This window comes from Squalius cephalus, assembly GCF_949319135.1.
Source record: "Squalius cephalus genome assembly, chromosome: 8".
NCBI classification, from domain to species: domain Eukaryota; kingdom Metazoa; phylum Chordata; class Actinopteri; order Cypriniformes; family Leuciscidae; genus Squalius; species Squalius cephalus.
In genome coordinates, this window is record NC_137129.1 from 43,490,284 (window position 1) to 43,514,085 (window position 23,802).

General features: G+C 44.3%; 3 protein-coding genes and 1 long non-coding RNA gene across 9 annotated transcripts in view; 1 reads left to right on the forward strand and 3 right to left on the reverse strand.

Annotated features, from left to right (window-relative positions):
• LOC307163780 overlaps window positions 1-23,802 on the forward strand; it is a 274,817-nt gene that overhangs the window by 195,585 nt on the left and 55,430 nt on the right. The gene's annotated exons all lie outside the window — the stretch shown is intronic.
• LOC307163660 (uncharacterized protein) overlaps window positions 1-23,802 on the reverse strand; it is a 115,278-nt gene that overhangs the window by 33,289 nt on the left and 58,187 nt on the right. The gene's annotated exons all lie outside the window — the stretch shown is intronic.
• On the reverse strand, window positions 607-9,435 carry LOC307163756 (uncharacterized protein). Of its 3 annotated transcripts, none has more exons than XM_079879986.1 (4): window positions 3,436-3,572; window positions 2,980-3,312; window positions 1,620-1,664; window positions 607-1,497 (listed from the first exon to the last, which is right to left on the reverse strand). In XM_079879986.1, exons 1-4 carry the CDS (start codon window positions 3,494-3,496, stop codon window positions 1,325-1,327), a joined length of 612 nt encoding a protein of 203 aa, XP_079736112.1. In that variant the 5' UTR covers window positions 3,497-3,572; the 3' UTR covers window positions 607-1,324. The 3 variants fall into 3 exon arrangements, with proteins under 3 accessions (XP_079736112.1, XP_079736114.1, XP_079736113.1); XM_079879988.1 differs by lacking the exon at window positions 3,436-3,572 and adding an exon at window positions 9,384-9,435 and having other exon boundaries at window positions 612-1,497; XM_079879987.1 differs by lacking the exon at window positions 1,620-1,664 and having other exon boundaries at window positions 618-1,497; window positions 3,436-3,578.
• On the reverse strand, window positions 4,080-10,842 carry LOC307163746 (uncharacterized protein). The gene is made up of 6 exons (XM_079879968.1): window positions 10,752-10,842; window positions 10,435-10,481; window positions 10,039-10,335; window positions 9,548-9,793; window positions 9,405-9,431; window positions 4,080-9,313 (listed from the first exon to the last, which is right to left on the reverse strand). Coding segments are annotated over exons 1-6 (678 nt in total). The 5' UTR covers window positions 10,754-10,842; the 3' UTR covers window positions 4,080-9,254.

Sequence of the window (23,802 nt, forward strand, 5' to 3'; positions counted from 1 at the left end):
TTTGTATGTATTCTAAATAAAAGATACAGATTGCACTGAATGTCAGCTTGCTTATTTTGCTCAAGGATTTATTGAGTCCACATGTCATGTTGAGAGCTGTCGCTCCAAACACACAACTCTGCGATGATGTTTGCGAATGCTCGTTGGAACGATGGTTTCGGGAAACACTGACCCGTTGAACTGCTGATAACGACTGAACTTGCGACCATAGTTGGCTAACGATGCTTTCGGGAAAAATTAAACCAAATGTTGGGTTTGTCCACCTTTGACCCAAACATGGGTTGAAACAACCCAGCATTGTTTAGAGTGTAGTGTGGAGTCCTGCCTGGGTCTGGCCACTCCCCTGTATCTCAAGCTGCCAATGTCATTGGCACAAACCCTTTCTTTGAGCATAAAAGGAGACCAAACCGCTCGTACCAGAGGAAGGCGCTGGTTTCCGCAGTATACACACACACTACTTTATTTGCCCTTCTAGAGTCAGCATGGCATATTGTTATCACCCTTCCCTCATATTTTGTGGTTTTAGTTGCATAAACATAACGCAGTCAGACAGGAAATCATTATTCTGCATTGCATAACAATGATAAGAAACCTTTTCTCTGAAATCTGTTGACATTTTTATTAAATAATTTTTTATTAAAGCTTTATGTGACACAGAAGAGATTTACATTTATATTTTCTCTTGAAAACAGCTTATATGTACATATTAATGCTCCTCTAGAAAAATATATTATGTCTAAAGATATAGCCAGACACAATGTTCATTTTTATCACGAGTCCTGCTGGTCTGATGATATTAAAGCTTTTGTTTGCATTAAGAAACTGTTTGCTTTGAAAAAAAAAGACATTGGCTCGTTCTCTACAAAAAGTCTATCATGCATATTGTTCATTGATATTGAATTAACAAACATTGTATTAAAGACAGCACTTTGAAATTTAACTGAACATTTACTGAATAACACAAACCTGAATAATCACCACAAGTTTCACTGGTGCTGAATAAAGGCGACCTTTACCACAACATCTCAGTTTCTCTGAGTTTTCCATTTCAGTTCTCAGTTCTTAAAGGAACACGCCGACCCTGTCAAACTAAAACAACGCATGCACTGAAACAAAAATGCATTTGCCCACCTATCTAAATGTGGGAAAGAAGGTGAAAAAGCCCTATTTCAAAAAACGGTGGAGTGTTCTTTTAAAGTGAAATCTGACAAACAGGAAAAGCATCTGAGCCAAAGTTGTCTGTTGTCATTTGTGTTTCCCGAAAGCGATGCTTATTTTAGTGGCAGTGCAAAGGTCAGGGTGTCAAATAAAGCACATAAATGTGTCATATAGCTGATTTGTAGCTCATTATAGATGCACGTTTTGCTGCTCTCCATCCTTTCTGCTGTCCACGATGGTAAATGATTCCTCCTGCGATGACTGTAGTCAGAAAAAACACAAACACAGCCAGTCCAACACCACCGAACATCAACACACGCTCCGTCACCGTCACCTCATCTACAGAGACAGAGGAGTTATTCATATTCATATACAACATTTAGTGCCAGATCTCCACAGCAGAGCAGTTACAACAAATAGAAAAATCAATTAAACAAACAAGATAACAAGCAAAACATTACCTGTGATTTCAACTTCTGTTTTTGTCTCTTCTATTACAAAAAGACCTGTGAATATATGATGTTTATCCATAAATATATGAACACACACACAAAAACCTGCTTCTGTAATTTTAACTAGTTTTTATGACCATTTTTTTAATTGCCTCAATTAACTGTAAAATTTGGGTTAGTTAAGCAATGTCTAGTGCTAAGTTTATATATCTACTCATGCAGGGGCGTAGCACAAGATCCCGGGCCCTATGCATAGGCAGTCCTGATGGGCCCCCATGTTCCTCAAAAAAATAAATAATAATAATAATATGGCCTCTGCACACATGAATCTGTAGACCTAGATATTTATAGCGTAATAACTATTAACTGTAAATGCTTAGAGTAGCCTGATAATTTGTCATGTGTGCACACACATTTCAAACCTCCTTTCAACATTCTCTAGCCTACTTTACTGTGGTTACTAAGTTTAAGCTAAATGATATTACAATTTTTTTGTATATACTGTAACACTCAACGTAGGCTATAATTGCTAATTATTGCTAATTTTAGATATTATAGCCTATTAATTTAAAATTAAACAGGTTTCAATTTAGGCTATTATAATGGTGTGTTGTGCAAACAGCATTGTTAGTGTACAGTTTATTTATTTAGCCTTTACCTCAGATTACAAATATAACCAAATTATCATCTGAAAGTGTATGTTCTGCTCTTTCAGTGGGTTGTCTCAGTTGATTTTTAGCACTAACGATCGCGGAGATATTCAAGCAGTTTAGCACTACAGATTTCGTGTTCTAGATTGTGCTCACCTTTCTTTGAAAATAAGTCAGTTACCAATTGTTTCCCCTCATTTTGTTTTCTTTCCTTCTAATGTCGTGCCTTTCATTTTGGTGGCCTGATTTGCCTTGCTTTGAGAAAGACATTTCTACAGCAGAAGTTTGCGCTCCTCCAGATGCTCATAAACAATAAACTCTCCAGATACCTAACATAAACAAAATGTGCAGATGGACTAAACCATTTGGCGCATTAGCAAGGGGTGGGACCAGTCAGTCAATCAACAAAGTTATTCAGCCAATACACTAATTTTACATTTCATCTGACATTCATTATGAAATTTAATTAGGAAATGAAAATATCCAGGTAACATAAAATATATTCCAGACTTTTCAAGGGCCCTCTCTCCCTTTGGGGCCCTGGTAATCAGTACTGGTTTACCCCCAGTCCGACGCCCCTGTACTCATGTACTGCTCTCAGTCACAAACCACTAAAACAAAAATCATGTTCAGAGCTCATCTTGAGTGGCTCATCTTACCCACTCCCTCCTACATTGACTAGTTTGTGAAGATATGATGAGAAAAATGACATCTGTTACCTTCAATCTCCAGTCTGATGGGTTTGTCGAAGAACATCTCTGGAGCGTCAGACTTTATTCCACAGAAATAAAGTCCTGAATCTGATTCTGTTACTCCAGAAATAGTCAAAGAGACTCTGGTGACCCAACTGTCTGCTGTTATTTTCATGCGATTGCTGTTTGGATTGTAGTTGGTCAAGAGTTTTCTCCCGAGTTTGTCCTTCTCAGCAGAAATCAGCAGAACGAGCTCTTCAGATCTGAGATGATACCAGGCGACTTCATATCTGTTTCTCATGCTGCAGTTCAGAGTGATGTTTTCTCCCATCCGAACTCTCACATCAGAAGATCCTCCTGCTGACAAATAGATAAACACACATTCTTTTAGACTATGTCTTTGGTTATTGTATTTGAGGTTGATATGTTAATTTCATGAATGCTTGAAATAGAATATTATAGAATAGAATATAATATATTTACCACTGGATGTGATTTGCATAATCCAACAAGAAAATACACAGAAGAAAATGACGTTCTCCATTGTGTCTGTTGTTCGTAAAGGTGTTGACCAAACAATAGGTTTCAGATCAATGCAGAGACACTTAAACCACACAGAGTTTTCACTTCCGTCAGAGGAATATAAAGCATTGAATAATAGTCTCTATCAGTTCAACTTTAGTTTTTGTACTTTTCCCCTAATAATACACATTATGAATGCTGTTGTTTTCATTGCAACCAGTGCACATCTTTTAACATCTCAAAAATGTGTTATATGTGGTTTAATTTAGCTTGCAGAAACACTTGGTGCAGCAAAACTTGGCTATAAGTGTGTGTAGATTTGTGAGATCATGATCAGAACAGGTTTATTACAAGTTAAGCTCTATTCTGGAAGATTAATTCATTATTTTGACCAGATTACATAAAAAGTTCTTTACAAAAATGTATAAACACAAATGATGTCTCTTCTCAGTTTACATGTCACTGCATTACTGCACATGTGTTTTCGACTGAAGGAGGAAGTCTATATTTTCGGAGGTAATGTCAGACAGGAAGCTTACGCTGCAATTCTGAAAGGTGAGAAACATCAGTGATGAACGGAAAGATGCACAAAACTGTTACAGCAGGCACTTATTTATTAAGTTACGCATTTAAATACAGAGACGGGAACAATAAACTGTATCAAGTGACCATATCAACAGTTCATTTCCCTCTTATACCCTGAGCAAAGCAATACTGAGCAACAGAAAACAACTGAATGAAAACGAAAGGACCATAAATTTAAAATGATCCCAACAATACTCAAAACGACAAAACAACAAATTATCCGTGAGTTTATATGGAACTAAGCTTTAAGAGCTTTCCATCTATGCTCTCCTCCCTGTTACGGAGATCGACTATTTTTGACTGACAAAATGCCAGAGGACGGAAACACAGTGAGTTGTTCAAAATCTTTCTTTTTAGTAAACTCTGTGTACACGAACACTGTTCTCAGTGCTGGAGTTCATGTGTAGAGCCTCTGGTGATACTTCAAGCACAGTTTCATGTTGTGTCGAGCCTTCTTAGTGTTTTAAAAATAGCGATTTTTGATGCTATCATAGAAGTGCCCCATTCACTCCCATTCAAAAGGCAATTTGACTGAAAGTGAAAATAATGTCAAACTTAAAAGTGGCGTTTCCATTCTAATTATGCTTTTAAACTAATGTTTGCCCTGGGTAGATTAACAAAAAGACCCTAGGTTGCATTTTCTTGTAACAAGACATGTTTCTGTCATGATTCTGCCATCTAGTCAATCTTTGTCATTCTTTAATTCTTGAGGCAGGATCATGACAGACCCATGTTTTGTGTACAAGCACATGGCCATTTGTTTGGGCCATGTGCTTGTGTTGTCTCGTTCTCTTGACCCGCCCCCTTGTTATCCTAGTTTTGTCATTATTGCTTTACCTGTGTCATCATTAGTTTCTCCCTATTTAATCCCCTTGTGTTTGCTGTCCTGTGTTGGTTCATTGTGATTCCTACCTGAGTGTTATCTTACCTGTGCATACCTTGTGAGTTTTGTCTAGAGATTTACTGATCCTGTTTCTGTTGTTAGTTTAGTCTAGTTTGTCAAGTGTCAGTCTAGTCTAGTTTAGTCTTCCCTCGTCAGACTTGTCCTTGTTTTACCCCCTTGTGGGTTTTGTTTTCCTTGTTTTCTGTGTATTAATAAACCTTGAGTGTTGTATACCGTCTGCAATTGGGTTCATCCTGTATCCACATAACAGAATGAACCGACCAAGATCGAACCCAGCAGACAGTATGTCCTCTTTTGTTGAGCATAACCCGGACGACCTTGCACAATGGTGGCTGAGGACTATTTCCGATGCAAGGAATAGCAAGCTGCCGATTCCTGCCCAGGGAGAGCGTTTCCTGAAGGAGTATGCCCGGGTCGTGAATGAGAGGATGCTGTTCCAACCTGATATCCTCCTCAACTGCTACCTCATTGCGGGTCTCAACGCTCCTCCACCCCTGGCAGAACGGGAGAAGCTGGTCTGCTGCCCGTTTGGTGAGATGGTGGATTGTTTGTCGCAGAGGGAGTCGCGGGGTTCCACCTTGTCGTCACCATCACCCAAGCTGTCAGTGATCCCGGAGGGTCGTGTCCTGGCTGTGGTTACCCAGGGGAATCAAGCTGGCTCCACTTCCACTCCTGAGGCATCAGCCGTACCCGAAAGTCTCCTTGGCAAGCGAGGGAGGTGGACCTCATGGGAGTCAGCATCAGAGTCCTCTGCGACGGAATCAGCCCTGTCAGAGACTGTCCTCCATGCCCCAGTCACAGCTCCTGTTGAGCTTCCCTAACCAGTCACAAGTCCGGCTATGGCCTCTGCTCCGCGGCCAAGGAGAAAGGGAGCTTCCAATCCTCTGTCTCTGTCTGTCCCTGAGCTCGCTCCTACTGTAAGCGCTGTCCCAGAGTCTACTGCTACGGATAGCGCTGTTCCAGAGTCCGCTGCATCAGAAAGCGCTGTCCTAGAGCCTGCTGCTACTGATGGCGCTGTCCCGTAGTCCGCTGCTGCTGAGGGTGCTGTCCAAGAGCCCGCTGAAACTGAAAGCACGGTCTCAGAGCCCACTGAAACTGAAGGTACTGTTCCTGAGTCGGCTGCTGAAGGCGCGGTTCCAGAGTCTGCAGCAGTGAGAGCTGTTCCCGAGCCTGCAGTCATGAGTGCTGCAGAGAGGGCAGCAGCCGATTCAGCTGCTGAGGCTGTTTTGCGCTCCGTTTCAGCTAGTCAAGAGATGCCGATCGTCACTGCTGCAAGAACCCTGTCAGAGTACTTATCCCGTCTTGTCAAGATTCTAGAAGTCCCTGTCAGTCCTGTCTTGTCCCCAGACCCTGTGCCCAGGCCAGCTGCAGAGAGCGCTGATCCCAGGCCAGCTGCAGAGAGCTCTGTTCCAGAATCAGAGGCTGTTACCGAATCGGAGATGAGGAGCGTAGATTCTGAGTCCGCTTCGGGCAGTACTGGTTCTGAAGCCGCTTCTGAGAGCCCAGTTCCTGTTCCTGCTCCACAGCTGCCTGCTGTACCCCCTGTCATGATTCCTGTCCTGTCACCCGCTGTACCCCCTGTTTCTGTTCCTGTTGTGGTCTCCACCCCTGTCAAGCCGCCGTGTGTTTCTCCAGCCTTCGTCCCGTCATCCTAAAACCTCCGTTCCACCCATCCACCATGGACTCCTCCCCCCCCCCCCCCTTGTTATTTTTGCTATGTCACCCGGACCCTGTTGTTGTATATTCTTGTTTACCTTTATTGTTATTTGTCATGTTTTGTTGGTTTGTGTCTGTGTCACAGTCTGTCATGTCCCGTGTTTGTTCCCTTGAGGAGCGTCTGGAAGCCGCTCCTTAAGGGAGGGGTTCTATCATGATTCTGCAATCTAGTCCTTGTCATTCTTTAATTCTTGAGGCAGGATCATGACAGACCCATGTTTTGTGTACAAGCACATGGCCATTTGTTTGGGCCATGTGCTTGTGTTGTCTCGTTCTCTTGACCCGCCCCCTTGTTATCCTCGTTTTGTCATTATTGCTTTACCTGTGTCACCTGTTATCATTAGTTTCTCCCTATTTAATCCCCTTGTGTTTGCTGTCCTGTGTTGGTTCATTGTGATTCCTACCTGAGTGTTCTTACCTGTGCATACCTTGTGAGTTTTGTCTAGAGATTTACTGATCCTGTTTCTGTTGTTAGTTTAGTCTAGTTTGTCAAGTGTCAGTCTAGTTTGGTCTTCCCTCATCAGACTTGTCCTTGTTTTACCCCCTTGTGGGTTTTGTTTTCCTTGTTTTCTGTGTATTAATAAACCTTGAGTGTTGTATACCGTCTGCAATTGGGTTCATCCTGTATCCACATAACAGTTTCTGCCTGAGTGTGTTGAGCTCGGAACAATGCACATGGTGTTTTAAAATGTTTAGTCGTGTTGTGGATTCCAACCTTCCTCAATCCATAGTCAAGTCACATTTATTTCTAGAGCTTTTGACAGTACAGATTGTTTCAAAGCAGTCAGATCAACAATATTGTTGAATATTAAGCAGCTTCAGTGATAAACAGGAAAATAAAGATCAAATAGAAATTTAAGAAGATATTAAATCTTAAAAGAGTTCTAATTATATACAGTATATATATAATTCTTTCAGTTGTGTTTTTACTATTATTACTTAACACTTTTTCTACTAAAATATTTCAAGAACTAGAAATGGTAAGCTTTCAGCTATACTATCTTTTCAGGGCCTGAAAAGTAAATCCAGACAGTAGGTTTTTTTAAAGCCAAAAAAGGGTTTGCACTGCAGTAAGCTGTTAGTAAATCTGGCCTATAGAATTTTGGTATATATACATATACAGTACAGGCCAAAAGTTTGGACACATTACTATTTTTAATGTTTTTGAAAGAAGTTTCTTCTGCTCATCAAGCCTGCATTTATTTGATCAAAAATACAGAAAAAAAATGTAATATTGTGATATATTATTACAATTTAAAATAATTGGTTTTCAATTTATTATACTTTAAATTATCATTTATTTCTGTGATGCAAAGCTGAATTTTCAGGATCATTACTCCAGTCTATCAAATGATCCTTTAGAAATCATTCTAATATGATGATTCATTATCAAAGTTGGAAACAGTTCTGCTGCTTAATATTTTTTCATAACCTGTGATACTTTTTTAGGATACTTTGATGAATAAAAAAAAGAAAAAGAAAAAAGAAAAGAAGAAAAAAGAAGCAAATGTTTTCAAGATAGAAATCTTTTATAACAACAATATACACTACTGGTCAGTAATTTGGGGTCAGTCATTTTTTTCTTTATTTTTTTTTAAATAAATCAATAATTTTATTCAGCAAGGATGTGTTAAATTGATAAAAAAGTGATAATAAAGAAGATTTATATTTTAAAAAAAATGTTTTATTTTGAATAAATGCAGTTCTTTTTAACCTTTTATTCATCGAATATATTAGGCAGCAGAACTGTTTCCAACACTCATAATAAGGCCCTGTTTACACGAGAACGCTCGCGGGTGAAAACGTAAAAATATTTGATCAGATGTGCCTTTCGTTTAGACGGCGACGGCGTTTTTGGGGCTTAAAAACGCAAAAAAGTGAAACCACCCTCCAGAGTGGAAATCTTAAAAACGCTCCATCGTTGCGTTTCCGTCTAAACGGTAAAAACGCAAAAGTCTGCTAGACAGTGAAGGCACCGATCAGTGCTTCACATTGCCACCTAGCCGCCTGGAGTGCATAGGCTACTACATTGAATTTCACACACTTTTGCGTCACCGTATGCACGCAGATTTCCACCCCATAACGCTCGTCTAAACGCAGAATAAAATGTGATCACTTTTGCGTTTTCTCTTCAGATCGTTTCCGTGTAAACGTAGCCTAAATCAGAACATTAGAATGATTTCTAAAGGATCATGTGATTGACTGGATGTCACATGTGACACTGAAGACTGGAGTAATGATCCTGAAAATTCAGCTTTGCATCACCGAAATAAATGATAATTTAAAGTATAATAAATTGAAAACCAATTATTTTAAATTGTAATAATATATCACAATATTACATTTTTTTCTGTATTTTTGATCAAATAAATTCAGGCTTGATGAGCAGAAGAAACTTCTTTCAAAAACATTAAAAATAGTAATGTGTCCAAACTTTTGGCCTGTACTGTATATGGATAAATATGTTGACAGAATCTGTTTGACGCTCAAGGAAAATACCTCATCAGTGCAGTCCAGCAAACCCTCAACCCAATTTGATGTGCCATAATCACTGTATATGCAATAAATGCAGTAGTCACAATACACACAGATTCTCTGACCAACTCCAACTTTCTCGATCAGGATGGGGTGAAGCTGGGAAGAGAGCACAAATTTTACATTTTTAAACTCACTGTATAAAATAAACTCTAAAACAGCCTATTACTTCACTGTTCTTCTGTGTTACCTTTGAGTTCTCCTGTTGAGACGGATTCTGTTCAAGATATGAAAATATTAGTCATACAGTTTAGCTTTGGTTTGAAAGAGAAAAACCCAAGCTCATGATGTATTATAAATATTATTTCTCCTCATCCACTGATCTTCTCTTACCTGTGACTGAGACTGTGATCAAGGTTTCTCCTTCATAATCCAGAACTCTGTATGTTCCAGTGTCAGTGACTGTAAACTCATTAATGATCAGAGTCTCGTCACTGACGGTCAGTCGATCACTGTTGACCCCGTGACCTCTCGTCCACACCTCTGTCCAGCCTTCACTAGAGTTTCTCTCCACTTTATCAGCGTTGATCAACAGAACATCCAACTCCAGATCCTCTCCTTTCTTCACAGAGATCTCATCTGAGGAGAAACAGAAAGACATTAATTATTATAATAATGGTGTCAATCAATGCCATAAGCACAATTTACTAAGAAGATCAAATGTAATCATTTAAAAAATTAGCTACTGAAAAGCATACGGTAATCAACTAATCTGGATATTTGATGGGATGTATGGCATTTACTATCTTTGCTGGTTTGCATTGCTATCATTATCAGGACATCCAGAAAGCACACGCTGATGGTTTGATCAGTTTTGACTTTACCATGAATATGAAGATGATATTCCAGGGTTTGTAGCTTCTCTTCTGCCTGAGGATTAGTGTAATAAACTCTCAGAATGTATTTCCCAGCGTCACTGAATCTCAGATCCTTGATGACGACGTCACATGATCCTTTTTTAAATACTCGGCTGTTTTCACTCTCACATTCTTCTTTCTCACAGACAGGAATGTTTTTTGACTGACTGCTTAAAACAATACGAGTTATCTCTCTGGCCTCAGATTCACATGTTAGTGTGACGCTGCCTCCTTTTTCCCCCGTCACAGATACAGGAGTGGTTCCTGCAAATATAGACAGAATAAAATTCTTTCTACCTAGAATTCCTACCTAACATCGAAATGAGTTTTAGAAATCAATTTACAAAGAAAAATTATACTGACCGCAATGACTGATAAAGCAAAACAGCAACAACAGAAGATTCAAAAACCTGTTGAGAAAACAGAAGATTTATGTGACACACACAGACACGTCACAAACACATTCATACAGGAATAAAACGCTTTCCTGAGCGGTAAAATATTACTAAACATTCATTTTCAATTAGTCTACAGTAAATATGTGGATCTTGCATGATACAAATGTCCAAAATTAAACATCAAACTTTAATCTGAATCGAATAACCACACTAATAAAAAACATCATAATCATTATCATTATAATCACAATAATGGACACATTTACCCAGCTTAAAACTTACATGGTAAAAATTCGGTATGAGTCGAGTTTTCATGCGTCAAAAAAATTTTGTAAACATGTTTAGCGATACGAGTAAAAACAAAACCAAAAGCGTCACACAGCTGAGCTCCAACAAGCAACACTCCTTCTACTCAGGAAGAGTGTTATGATGTAGGGGAGACCGGGGACAGTTGCAACAGGGGATGGTTGCAACATGTCATTTTTCTCCAATCAGAAACAAGCTAGAGTGATGACACTCATACTGTATGCACAGTTAGACCCTCCCATCACCAAGAAGACAAAATGCATATTCAACATCTGATGCTGCATTTATTGAACAAAACTTGTTTTGGAGATATGAAAGTAAATTTTTTCATGAGATATATTTTTTGTCATACTGTCCTGACATTTTGTATGAATTATTCAAAACTTATTTGGTTTGAATGACTGTTTTGTTGACTTCTTAGTGACATGGTTAGCATGTGTCAAAGTCAGTGTGTCTAGCAGGCATGATGTTCTGTCATGGCTGATAGGGTTGGGGACGGTTGCAACAAGTTATAAATTGCATGTTTAATAAAGGTTTGTTGCATTGCAAATTGTTAAATTCTTCCTGTCTGACACTGAAATATGAAGAGATTGAATAGCATCTGTAACACCTGCACACTGAATCTATGTAGGCCTATGTTCTACACATAAACAAACAAAACTCAATAACTGTTATATGATAAATATGACTAAATAAATAAATAATAGGCTACAATAATATTATTGTATAAATAAATAATCCTATAATATTATAGTAGGCCTAAAACAGTTAATATTTTCAGAATTCTATGCTTGTTGAGACAAAAAGCTAAAGTTAATTAGTGAAATTTAAGGTATTTTTAACGTGCTGCAACCGTCCCCTTAACCGTCCACCTTGGTTGGGGTCAATCTGGCTTCTTCCATTCAAATAAATACTGTGAACATTATGTCATAACGTAATCATCTTTAAATGGTATGGGTAATTAGCAGACAGATGCAAGTTTAAAGGTGCTCTAGGTAACTTTTTAACCTTAACTGAACAGCTTCGGAGTCAGTGGAATGGTTATATTACTTATTTCGGGTTGAATGGTGGTGGTTTCGCACCCCCCTGGTGCCCGAGAGCGGAAAAAACTCACTTGCAACTTTGGGACGCGGGTCGGTGTCAGGAAGTATCGCGTGATATCAGGTCTCGCGATGTAACGAATTGCTTGACGGCACTGCACACGTACACGCCCCTATTCAAGCACCGGCGGGCTAGCTATAAGCAAAGGGCAACGATAGATTGAGTTATGGCTGAGGCTGAGCCTGTAAAAAAGAAGCAGAAAGCTAGGAAATCTTTGTCGGAGGACCAACGAAAGAGGAAACGGGAGACTGACCGAGCAAGAAGTCAGACTCGAGTAAATATATCGGACCGGCTTTTTCAGAATGGTGAGAACTGAGAGAAACAGAAGCCTGCAAAACGGATGCTGATCCTGCTGTTGCACTTGTAAGTTAAGTATCTTTGGAATAAACTGTGTTTAATATTTAAATTTCAAGTAATTGTGACCTCAGGATGTTTGCTATTGTCTGTAAAGGTTTTTATTATGATCGCTGTCTGTTAGGGGCTTACTAGTACGCTAGATACTATAACTTTGATGTTAGCATTGTCATAGCAAACACGTTTGATTTCTGTAGTTGTTTGGCCGTTCCTCTGTCGGTTTTATTTGTGTAACTTACACTTTTATTTTATGTCACTAAGTCAACGCGTCTGATAGTAGGCAATATCAGACGCGCAAAATGTTGTATATCATGATCGAGCTAGAAAAAACGTTCTGATGTTTTCTTAGACAAGCAAAGGTAAACCATCATTCTACCAGATGAACTTATAGACCTTGCTAATATAACTTTAGACAAATATTAGCCTCCGATATATATATATTTTTTATGCTCATGCCCATTCTCCCAAAAACAAACAAACAAACAAACACGAAAGCAGTAGTTCGCCTCGTTCATATCGTTCGTTCAAGGGTAAAAATACTAGTATGCTTGACAACACAATAAATAAAAAAATCGCCATCAGTTGGAAAGAAAGTTGTAACGATCACCAGCTGGAGCTGCCCTTGTGAGCCACCAGAGGGCAGTCCACATCAGACTATCATATTCACTCACTAACTACATTTCCCATAACTCACTGCCCGGACTCATCATCACTTATCACTGATCACATTCACCTGTACCTCATTCACTGATTGCATTCACCTGTCTCATCATCCTGTTAGTCTGTCTATATATACCTTGTTCATTCATTCACTCACCGCGAAGTCTTGTTAAGTGTTACACTGCTATTCTGAGCGTTTCCCTGGTTGTCTTGTTTCTTGTTTTTGGATATCTTGCCCTGTTTCCTGGATTACTCTCTTGCCTCTGGTCCCTGGATTACTCTCTTGCCTCTGGTCCCTGTTTGTTTGTTTGTTTGTTTGTTTGTTTGTTTCTTTGTTTTGGACTGCTTTCCTGTGTATGACCCTAGCCTGTATGTTGGATTACGCCTCTGGATTGCCCCACAAAATAAAGCTGCATTTGGATCTCCTACTTCGTGTCTCTGAGCAGTACGTGACAGCTGCTGGATCTGAAGTGTGGCGAAGTCTTCTATGACCTCCTGTAATACAGCAGTACGGATCTCACCTGATCTTCCCAGCATGAGCCGGGAGTTCGCTGGACAGATCGCGGCCTTAGCCCTGGATAGCCTCGATCTGTTCCAGTACACCTGGGGGTTTTTTCCTCTCGCTGCCTCTTGCTCTCTGGGTGACGAGGCTATTAAGTTATGTTACCGGCTGGGGGCTAAGGAGGTCGACCCGAGGGAGCTCCCCGATCTCTCTGGTCTGGATTGGAGAGAGGCACTCTCCAGATGTCTGGAGAGCTTCCTTCCGTGGCACCCCCGTCCAGCCGAGCCTGCACTTCACGCCAGTCCAGCCGAGCCTGCACTTCACGCCAGTCCAGCCGAGCCTGCTCTTCACGCCAGATATGCCGAAGCCAAGACAGCAAGCGACATGCCCGCCAAGCTAGAGTCTTCACCGCTGGTCCCGTCCAGCACAGAGCCCTCTTCACCGCTGGTCCCGTCCAGCACAGAGCCCTCTTCACCGCTGGTCCCGTCCAGCACAGAGCCCTCTTCACCGCTGGTCCCGTCCAGCACAGAGCCCTCTTCACCGCTGGTCCCGTTCAGCACAGAGCCCTCTTCACTGCTGGTCCCGTCCAGCACAGAGCCTTCACTGCTGGTCCCGTCCAGCACAGAGCCTTCACTGCTGGTCCCGTCCAGCTCAGAGCCCTCTTCGCCGCTGGTCCCGCCCAGCTCAGAGCCCTCTTCGCCGCTGGTTCTGTCCAGCTCAAAGCCTTCTTCATCGCTGGTCCTAACCAGCTCAGAGTCCTCTTCGCCGCTGGTCCTACCCAGCTCAAAGCCCTCGCCGCCGCTGGTCCCGTCAAGCTCAGAGTGCGCTTCTGCTGATCCAGAGACTGTTCACGTCGCTTCTGCTGATCCAGAGACTGTTCACGTTGCTTCTGCTGATCCAGAGACTGTTCACGTCGCTTCTGCTGATCCAGAGACTGTTCATGTCGCTTCTGCTGATGCAGAGACTGTTCACGTCGCTTCTGCTGATCCAGAGACTGTTCACGTCGCTTCTGCTGATCCAGAGACTGTTCACGTCGCTTCTGCTGATCCAGAGACTGTTCACGTCGCTTCTGCCGATCCAGAGAGTGAGCTTCACGTCACTTCTGCCGATCCAGAGACTGAGCTTCACGTCACTTCTGCCGATCCAGAGACTGAGCTTCACGTCACTTCTGCCGATCCAGAGACTGAGCTTCACGTCACTTCTGCCGATCCAGAGACTGAGCTTCACGTCACTTCTGCCGATCCAGAGACTGAGCTTCACGTCACTTCTGCCGATCCAGAGACTGAGCTTCACGTCACGTCCGCCCGTCAAGTGTCTCGTCCCGTCGAGACTGAATCTGTTCCTGAGCCTGAAACTGATCCGGATACTGAGCTTGAATCTGTTCCTCTTCCTCTTTCTGCGCCTGTGTCTTCGGACAAGATGGCCGACTCCACGCCTGTGTCTTCGGACAAGATGGCCGACTCCACGCCTGTGTCTTCGGACAAGATGGCCGACTCCACGCCTGTGTCTACGGACAAGATGGTCGACTCCACGCCTGTGTCTTCGGACAAGATGGCCGACTCCACGCCTGTGTCTACAGACAAGATGGCCGACTCCACGCCTGTGTCTTCGGACAAGATGGCCGACTCCACGCCTGTGTCTTCGGACAAGATGGCCGACTCCACGCCTGTGTCTTCGGACAAGATGGCCGACTCCACGCCTGTGTCTTCGGACAAGATGGCCGACTCCACGCCTGTGTCTCCGGACACGATGACCTCCGCCACCGAACCAGTGTCTCAGGACGAGATGGTCTCCGCCGAGCCAGTTTCTACGGACAAGATGGCCGCTGACACGTCTGTTCCTGAGCCGGAGCCGGTGTCTGTTCCTGAGCCGGAGCCGGTGTCTGTTCCTGAGCCGGAGCCGGTGTCTGTTCCTGAGCCGGAGCCGGTGTCTGTTCCTGAGCCGGAGCCGGTGTCTGTTCCTGAGCCGGAGCCGGTGTCTGTTCCTGAGCCGGAGCCGGTGCCTGTTCCTGTGCCCTGGCCGCCCGAGGGGTCGTCTCCGTCCTGGCCGCCCGATGGACGGTCGTCTCCGCCCTGGCCGCCCGATGGACGGTCGTCTCCGCCCTGGCCGCCCGATGGACGGTCGTCTCCGCCCTGGCCGCCCGATGGACGGTCGTCTCCGCCCTGGCCGCCCGATGGACGGTCGTCTCCGCCCTGGCCGCCCGATGGACGGACGTCTCCGCCCTGGCCGCCCGATGGACTGCCTGCTCCATCCTGGCCTCCCGTATTACCACAGTCTCAAGGTCCTCTTCCGCTCCACGGACCTGGCCCTCCATCCCGCCCCCGGATTCGCCTCCGGGCCACCTCCCACCTGGACAGTTTTGGAGCGTCTGGAAGCCGCTCTTTGGGGAGGGGCTATGTAACGATCACCAGCTGGAGCTGCCCTTGTGAGCCACCAGAGGGCAGTCCACATCAGACTATCATATTCACTCACTAACTACATTTCCCATAACTCACTGCCCGGACTCATCATCACTTATCACTGATCACATTCACCTGTACCTCATTCACTGATTGCATTCACCTGTCTCATCATCCTGTTAGTCTGTCTATATATACCTTGTTCATTCATTCACTCACCGCGAAGTCTTGTTAAGTGTTACACTGCTATTCTGAGCGTTTCCCTGGTTGTCTTGTTTCTTGTTTTTGGATATCTTGCCCTGTTTCCTGGATTACTCTCTTGCCTCTGGTCCCTGGATTACTCTCTTGCCTCTGGTCCCTGTTTGTTTGTTTGTTTGTTTGTTTGTTTGTTTCTTTGTTTTGGACTGCTTTCCTGTGTATGACCCTAGCCTGTATGTTGGATTACGCCTCTGGATTGCCCCACAAAATAAAGCTGCATTTGGATCTCCTACTTCGTGTCTCTGAGCAGTACGTGACAAAAGTATTGCTTTACTTGCCTCGGTAGACATAACTGGTTTTGAAATAGCCGGTTCCTCTGCTCAGCTGGGTTGCTCGTGGCAAGGGGGGAGGGACAACAGTTCGTTTTTACGACAGAGTGTTTGAAAGCATTATACTACCAGACACTAGGGGGAGCTCGTAGAGAAAAAACACTCAGACTTGCATAGTGTCCCTTTAATATATACAAATTTGGTTGGTCTAGTCCAAATAGTCTCTGAGTAACCGAGAGAAATGCAAAAAGTTTTGCAACTGTCCCTGGTCTCCCCTACCTAATATTTATCCAAATGAGTCAATATTAAATCAAATCACAATAATTTAATTTAATTTAATTGAAATAATAAAAATGCGTAGCTTACCAGAAATTGTACCATGTAAACATTGTAACATGTCACAAAACCTAATAAAATTCAGTTTAGTTACTAAAATGTTAGTGACAATCACAATACACTTATTGTGATGCAATTATTATTATTTTTTTACATTATTATGTGTGACTGCTATTTCTACATTTAATCAATCTGAAATATTCAAAGTTTAATATTCTGACTTTTTATTTTGAATGAACGGTCTGAACGATCTGTCACCAACGAGCGCTTGGGTTGAATTCACAGACAGTAAAATAAAGGTTGAGTTTGTTTACAACAAAGATGGCTGCCGCTGGAGAATTGAGATTTCACACTTACAAATAAGTCAAATAGAAGAATAAATGCATATTTGGTGTGCTGTCTGAGGAGAGGGTGGGCTCGGTATTCGGCCCGAACCCAGAGTACTCCCCCCGTATTCCTGGCTGTGGAAGAACAAGCCGAGAGTGAGTGGAGGGATGCTGAAAACTGTCATGGAATGTTCGAGTTGACAGAGTGAATATATATGCTTCCTCTCATGCTGATAGGGTAGACATTGTGTTTGATGACAAGTTGATTGGACTGATTATTTGAATGTGCTCCTCCCAAACTTTATGAAAGATCATGTGTAGATTCCGCCATCGCGTCTGTTATAGAAGATATCGACAGCGCATTAATTTTAAAAGAGGTACAGAGAACCGCGATCAAGGCAATTGTCAATTGGAAACATGAATGAAAAACATACGTCACTTACTCAGTTGCTCTGATTGGTTGTAGGTCTATCCAATTGAGTGCAGAGCCATTTTCCTTCCTGGTTTGGTTGAAACACGCCCCATAATCAAAGCTCAATGGAGCAGTATCAGACTCATATTCTGACTAGAATATGAGTATGACGACGTCAGGCTAAAGATTTGGTGTAAGAAGGGGAGGTCTGGAGCCGGAGGCACGACTGACCTCATGGATGGGAACCCCAGACAGTAGAAAGTATTAGATAAGAGGTGAAGGCAAAAGCGCACCTTGTACTTGATAACCAACTGTCTAATTGAAAAAGGGGAATAGCTCCTAGCCCTTGATACATAACTAGATGGATTGACTCCTTCCAGCCTGAGGCTGCTATTTCTACATTTAATCAATATTCAAACTTTAATATTCTGACTTTGATTTTAAATGAACGGTCTGTTTCGCTGGTTCTGGATCAGTGATATTGTGATTCGCTTTTCCCAATTTTGGGCAGTTTTCTGGGGTTTTTAACCTCTTTACCTGGTTTGCTGAAATCGAGTGGGAGATTCAGAGTCGCCTGCAGATCGGGGTGTTCTATTTCTAAAGTAAGCTGCATGTAGGATAAATGTACGTGACAACATTTCTCTAGCGCAATGTCAGTGTCCAAATTCCTCGCTTCATTTCGCTCACTTATTCCTTCTTTAGTGCACTCAACTGCCACGCACTATATATAGGGATAAGAAAAACAGTAAACAAGTGAGCGACACAGCAACAGAGTCGACACTGAGAGTCGATTCCTGTGCTTGAGTCCCTGACTCTGATGCTATTCAAAGTCGAGGAATCGAGAAAGTCGAGGCTAACATTCGCTATTCTATTTGATGAACGTTTGTCACTTGTTTTAGTTTTGTAATCAGGTTGTGGCTTCAGTGTCTGTACTCAATAAAATTCTTAAATTTTAAAGTTTTCTGAGTCATCATTTCAGGTTAACACATTTTCTTTATATTAGCTTGTAGGCCTACAATAACAAGTTAAAGGGATAGTTCACCCAAAAATGAAAATTCTGTCATCATTTACTTACCCTCAAGTTGTTTCAAACCTGTATGAATTTTTTTTTTCTGCTGAACACAAAATAAGATATTTTGAAAAATGTCTGTAACCAAACAGTTGATGGACCCCATTGACTTCCATAGTATTTTTTTTTCCTACTATGGTAGTCAAAGGGGTCCATCAACTGTTTGGTTAGACATTTTTGGGTGAACTGTCCCTTTAAATACCCTGTCGGTCATGCATAAAACTCATACTGTAGGTACAAATAATCTGTAATATACGCTGAGACCGTCATGTTTCTGTAAATGTTGTGTTGTTGATAGCCTATAAAAACAATTTACAATTATAAAGTTAATTATATTTAATAAACTTTCAAATTGAGTTATTGTCACGGTTGGTCAAAAAAGTGAAGTGCGGATCCAAGTGCAGGTAAGGATTTTATTAAATAATAAACAAAATACAACTACGAACAAAAACTCCCCCGTGGGGGAAAACAAGGCAGGCAGAAATCAGGAACATAACACAGGGGAAACATAGACAACGATCGACACAGACTGCAAGCAAGAGGGAACTAATAAAGGGAAACTAATCAAGGGGGAACAGGTGAAAGAACTCAAACAATAATCAGATAACAAGGGGGAGGGACCAGACAATGACATGAGCACATGGCCCAAAATAACAAAAACACCCATGTGCAGCACAAGACAGGACAAGCATGTGACATTACCCCCTCCCTACGGAGCGGCTACCAGACGCTCCATCAGACCAGGGCGGGGGACGGGAGGGACAGACCAGGGCGGGGCGGGAGGGACAGACCAGGGCGGGACGGGAGGGACAGACCAGGGCGGGACGGGAGGGACAGACCAGGGCGGAGACAGTCCAACGGGCGGCCAGGGCGGAGACGACCCCTCGGGCGGCCAGGGCGGCGACGACCCCTCGGGCGGCCAGGGCGGCGACGACCCCTCGGGCGGCCAGGGCGGCGACGACCCCTCGGGCGGACAGGGCGGCGACGACCCCTCGGGCGGACAGGGCGGCGACGACCCCTCGGGCGGACAGGGCGGCGACGACCCCTCGGGCGGACAGGGCGGCGACGACCCCTCGGGCGGCCAGGGCGGAGACGACCCCTCGGGCGGCCAGGGCGGAGACAACGGCTCAGGCACTGGAACAGACACCGGCTCCGGCTCAGGAACAGACACCGGCTCCGGCTCAGGAACAGACACCGGCTCCGGCTCAGGAACAGACACCGGCTCCGGCTCAGGAACAGACACCGGCTCCGGCTCAGGAACAGACACCGGCTCCGGCTCAGGAACAGACACCGGCTCCGGCTCAGGAACAGACACCGGCTCCGGCTCAGGAACAGACACCGGCTCCGGCTCAGGAACAGACACCGGCTCCGGCTCAGGAACAGACACCGGCTCCGGCTCAGGAACAGACACCGGCTCCGGCTCAGGAACAGACACCGGCTCCGGCTCAGGAACAGACACCGGCTCCGGCTCAGGAACAGACACCGGCTCCGGCTCAGGAACAGACACCGGCTCCGGCTCAGGAACAGACACCGGCTCCGGCTCAGGAACAGACACCGGCTCCGGCTCAGGAACAGACACCGGCTCCGGCTCAGGAACAGACACCGGCTCCGGCTCAGGAACAGACACCGGCTCCGGCTCAGGAACAGACACCGGCTCCGGCTCAGGAACAGACACCGGCTCCGGCTCAGGAACAGACACCGGCTCCGGCTCAGGAACAGACACCGGCTCCGGCTCAGGAACAGACACCGGCTCCGGCTCAGGAACAGACACCGGCTCCGGCTCAGGAACAGACACCGGCTCCGGCTCAGGAACAGGCTCCGGCTCAGGAACAGACACCGGCTCCGGCTCAGGAACAGACACCGGCTCCGGCTCAGGAACAGACACCGGCTCCGGCTCAGGAACAGACACCGGCTCCGGCTCAGGAACAGACACCGGCTCCGGCTCAGGAACAGACACCGGCTCCGGCTCAGGAACAGACACCGGCTCCGGCTCAGGAACAGGAACAGACACCACCGGCTCAGGAACTGGAACAGACACCACCGGCTCAGGAACTGGAACAGACACCACCGGCTCAGGAACTGGAACAGACACCAACGGTTCAGGAACAGGAACAGACACCAACGGCTCAGGAGCTGGAACAGGCACCAACGGCTCAGGAGCTGGAACAGGCACCACCGGCTCAGGAGCTGGAACAGGAACTGGAACTGGAACAGACACCACCGGCTCAGGTTCAGGAACAAACACCACCGGCTCAGGTTCAGGAACGGACACCACCGGCTCAGGTTCAGGAACGGACACCACCGGCTCAGGTTCAGGAACGGACACCACCGGCTCAGGTTCAGGAACGGACACCACCGGCTCAGGTTCAGGAACGGACACCACCGGCTCAGGTTCAGGAACGGACACCACCGGCTCAGGTTCAGGAACGGACACCACCGGCTCAGGTTCAGGAACGGACACCACCGGCTCAGGTTCAGGAACAGACAGACACCACCGGCTCAGGTTCAGGAACAGACACAGGCTCGACAGCGGCCATCTTGTCAGGGAACACAGGCTCGGCAGACGTGACTTGTACACTCTCGGCGGCGGCCATCTTGTCTGAAGACACAGGCTCGGCAGACCTGACGTGAACACTCTCGGTGGCGGCCATCTTGTCTGAAGACACAGGCTCGGTAGACGTGACGTGAACACTCTCGGCGGCTGCAATCTTGTCTGAAGACACAGGCTCGGCAGGCGTGACGTGAACAGACTCGGCGGCGGCCATCCTGTCCGAAGACACAAGCTCGGCAGGCGAAACGTGAACAGGCTCGGCGTCGGCCATCTTGTCTGAAGACACAGGCTTGGCAGACGTGACGTGAACAGTCTCTGTGGCGGCCATCTTGTCCGAAGACACAGGCTCGGCAGACGTGACGTGAACAGTCTCTGTGGCGACCATCATGTCCGAAGACACAGGCTCGGCAGACGTGATGGATTGCTGGGGTGGTGCAGGCAGTGGGAGCAGCTCGGGCGGCGCAGGCAAAGCAAGATACCTGGGCGGTGCATCAGGGATGGCAGGGATGGTCTCCGTGTTAGGAGTCACCGGACTCGGGACCACCAGAACTGGGACCACCGGATTAGGTGAAGCAACAGGAGCCTTCCTCCTCCTGCGCTTGCGAAGGTGAGGTGACGTAAGACTGACCTCCTCTGGAGATGCAGCAACAACTGTCCCTTTCAGGGGAACTGCAGCCACTACGGGAACCTCCTTAGCAGGAGGATTACCATGACGCGCCAAGGAATTCACAAATTCCTCAAACGTCAAACGATCCAACGCTCTCATTATAAGGAAGTCGATGGGTTCATCAAGGGCGTAATTAAACAAGTCCTTAAGAGCCGCAACACCAAGCCCCAGTCCTTCTGCAGCAGTGCTGAACTTCATGGAAAACTCTCTCACATCAGTCCTCATCTGACGAAGGGAACTCAAAGTGCTGAATTTTACAATGCGCTCATATTGCGGGCAGGAAATAGGAGGCTGGAGTGAATCCTTCCGCTGAATCCTCATTTTATGGTCGATCGTTCTGTCACGGTTGGTCAAAAAAGTGAAGTGCGGATCCAAGTGCAGGTAAGGATTTTATTAAATAATAAACAAAATACAACTACGAACAAAAACTCCCCGTGGGGGAAAACAAGGCAGGCAGAAATCAGGAACATAACACAGGGGAAACATAGACAACGATCGACACAGACTGCAAGCAAGAGGGAACTAATAAAGGGAAACTAATCAAGGGGGAACAGGTGAAAGAACTCAAACAATAATCAGATAACAAGGGGGAGGGACCAGACAATGACATGAGCACATGGCCCAAAATAACAAAAACACCCATGTGCAGCACAAGACAGGACAAGCATGTGACAGTTATTTATTGTCTCCTATTGAATATGCAATAATTGCTATGCGACTTCATATCTGTTTCTCATTCTGCAGTTCAGAATTATGTTTTCTCCCATCAGAAGATCTTCCAAAAGGACAAATCTGGAGAGACATTGATAAACACATTATTTTAGGCTACTTTTAATAATATTGTATTTGAGGTTGATATGTTAATTTCATAAATGCTTGAAATAGAATATATTTACCACTGGACGTCAAAAATGTACAAACACAAATGCAAGTGCAAGAGTGGAATACAACTGAAAGAAAACAAAGACCATAAACCTAAAACTATCCCAACAATACTCAACATGAACTCTTCCACTATGTTGTAGGCAGTATTGTAACAAAGCCAATAACAATAAGGGTGATTTACAGGTTCTCTACTGGACCAAATATTTAATGTGGGCTCAATAACCAAGGAAACACTCAAGTAAATTAGTCAGATACAAATGTAACAATTTTATTTTTGTACAATCATAGTATTAAAACCTAGGGGGAATGCAATCATGGCAGGTACAATTAATGATAATCAGCAATAAGTTAGCTTAGAAAAGAATAAGACATCAACGAACAGCATTATATTCAGCACAGGGTTTCAAAAGTTGTTAAATAAATACATTGAATCAGTTCATGTGATTACCAAACATGCATAATTTTATTGCACAGCAAACCTCAAAGCCATATAAATATCCATTAATACATCACTTAAATACCCCACATGACAAATATCAATCAGGACATACCATCGATGCCACTCACGCTAAATACATAGACAAGAGACATATGAGAAATAAAACCTGCTCTCCTACCCCTTTACTCACACACACGCTCGCTTACACAAATAGTGCCAGGACAGTAGTTGCACACATGAAATAAAGCCTCCCCGGTGAACATACATGTCAACAACCCGGTAAAAATAAGAGAGTACTGCTGGCTACCCAACGTGGGTTACAGTGTTCAGGGAAATCAAAGGCAGCCACCAAACTTAATAGGGGAAAACCATAGACTGTAAAAGAAAAAGAAAAAAAAAAAACCCGCAAAATATCCCTTCCAGTCTCTATACGTACAATCTGACCATTAATGAGTATACAATCTGAGCATGCATAATGTTTAGAGCAGCTAAAGTTGATTTTTATACCTGTAAATTTGTTTTTTCCAAAATATGAATATTCGGTAACACTTTACTTGAAGGGGTGTGCATAAGACTGACATGACACCGTCATAATCATGACATAACACACGTCATGAATATGAAGGAGGTTTTATGCATGTTTATGACAACTGTCATTAAGTGTCGTTTTGGTGTAAGAAGGGGAGTCGTTTTGTAATGCAGAGATGACATTGTTTGAGATGTCTTTGTCATGACAGCTTGACATAAACCAAAACATCATGACCTGTCATAAATGTGTCATAAACATGACATGCCCTGA

Bases quoted from the DNA above. Each gene is read 5' to 3' on its own strand.
- LOC307163756 (XM_079879986.1), bottom strand. From the start codon at position 3,496: ATGGAGAACGTCATTTTCTTCTGTGTATTTTCTTGTTGGATTATGCAA. The intron at 3,313-3,435 runs GTAAATATATTA...TCTATTTGTCAG, and splicing joins TATGCAAATCACATCCAGTG to CAGGAGGATCTTCTGATGTG. The intron at 1,665-2,979 runs GTAACAGATGTC...ATATATTCACAG, and splicing joins CATCAGACTGGAGATTGAAG to GTCTTTTTGTAATAGAAGAG.
- LOC307163746 (XM_079879968.1), bottom strand. The intron at 9,794-10,038 runs GTAAAGTCAAAA...GTTTCTCCTCAG, and splicing joins ATATCATCTTCATATTCATG to ATGAGATCTCTGTGAAGAAA. The intron at 9,314-9,404 runs GTAACACAGAAG...CTCTCTTCCCAG, and splicing joins CTCAACAGGAGAACTCAAAG to CTTCACCCCATCCTGATCGA.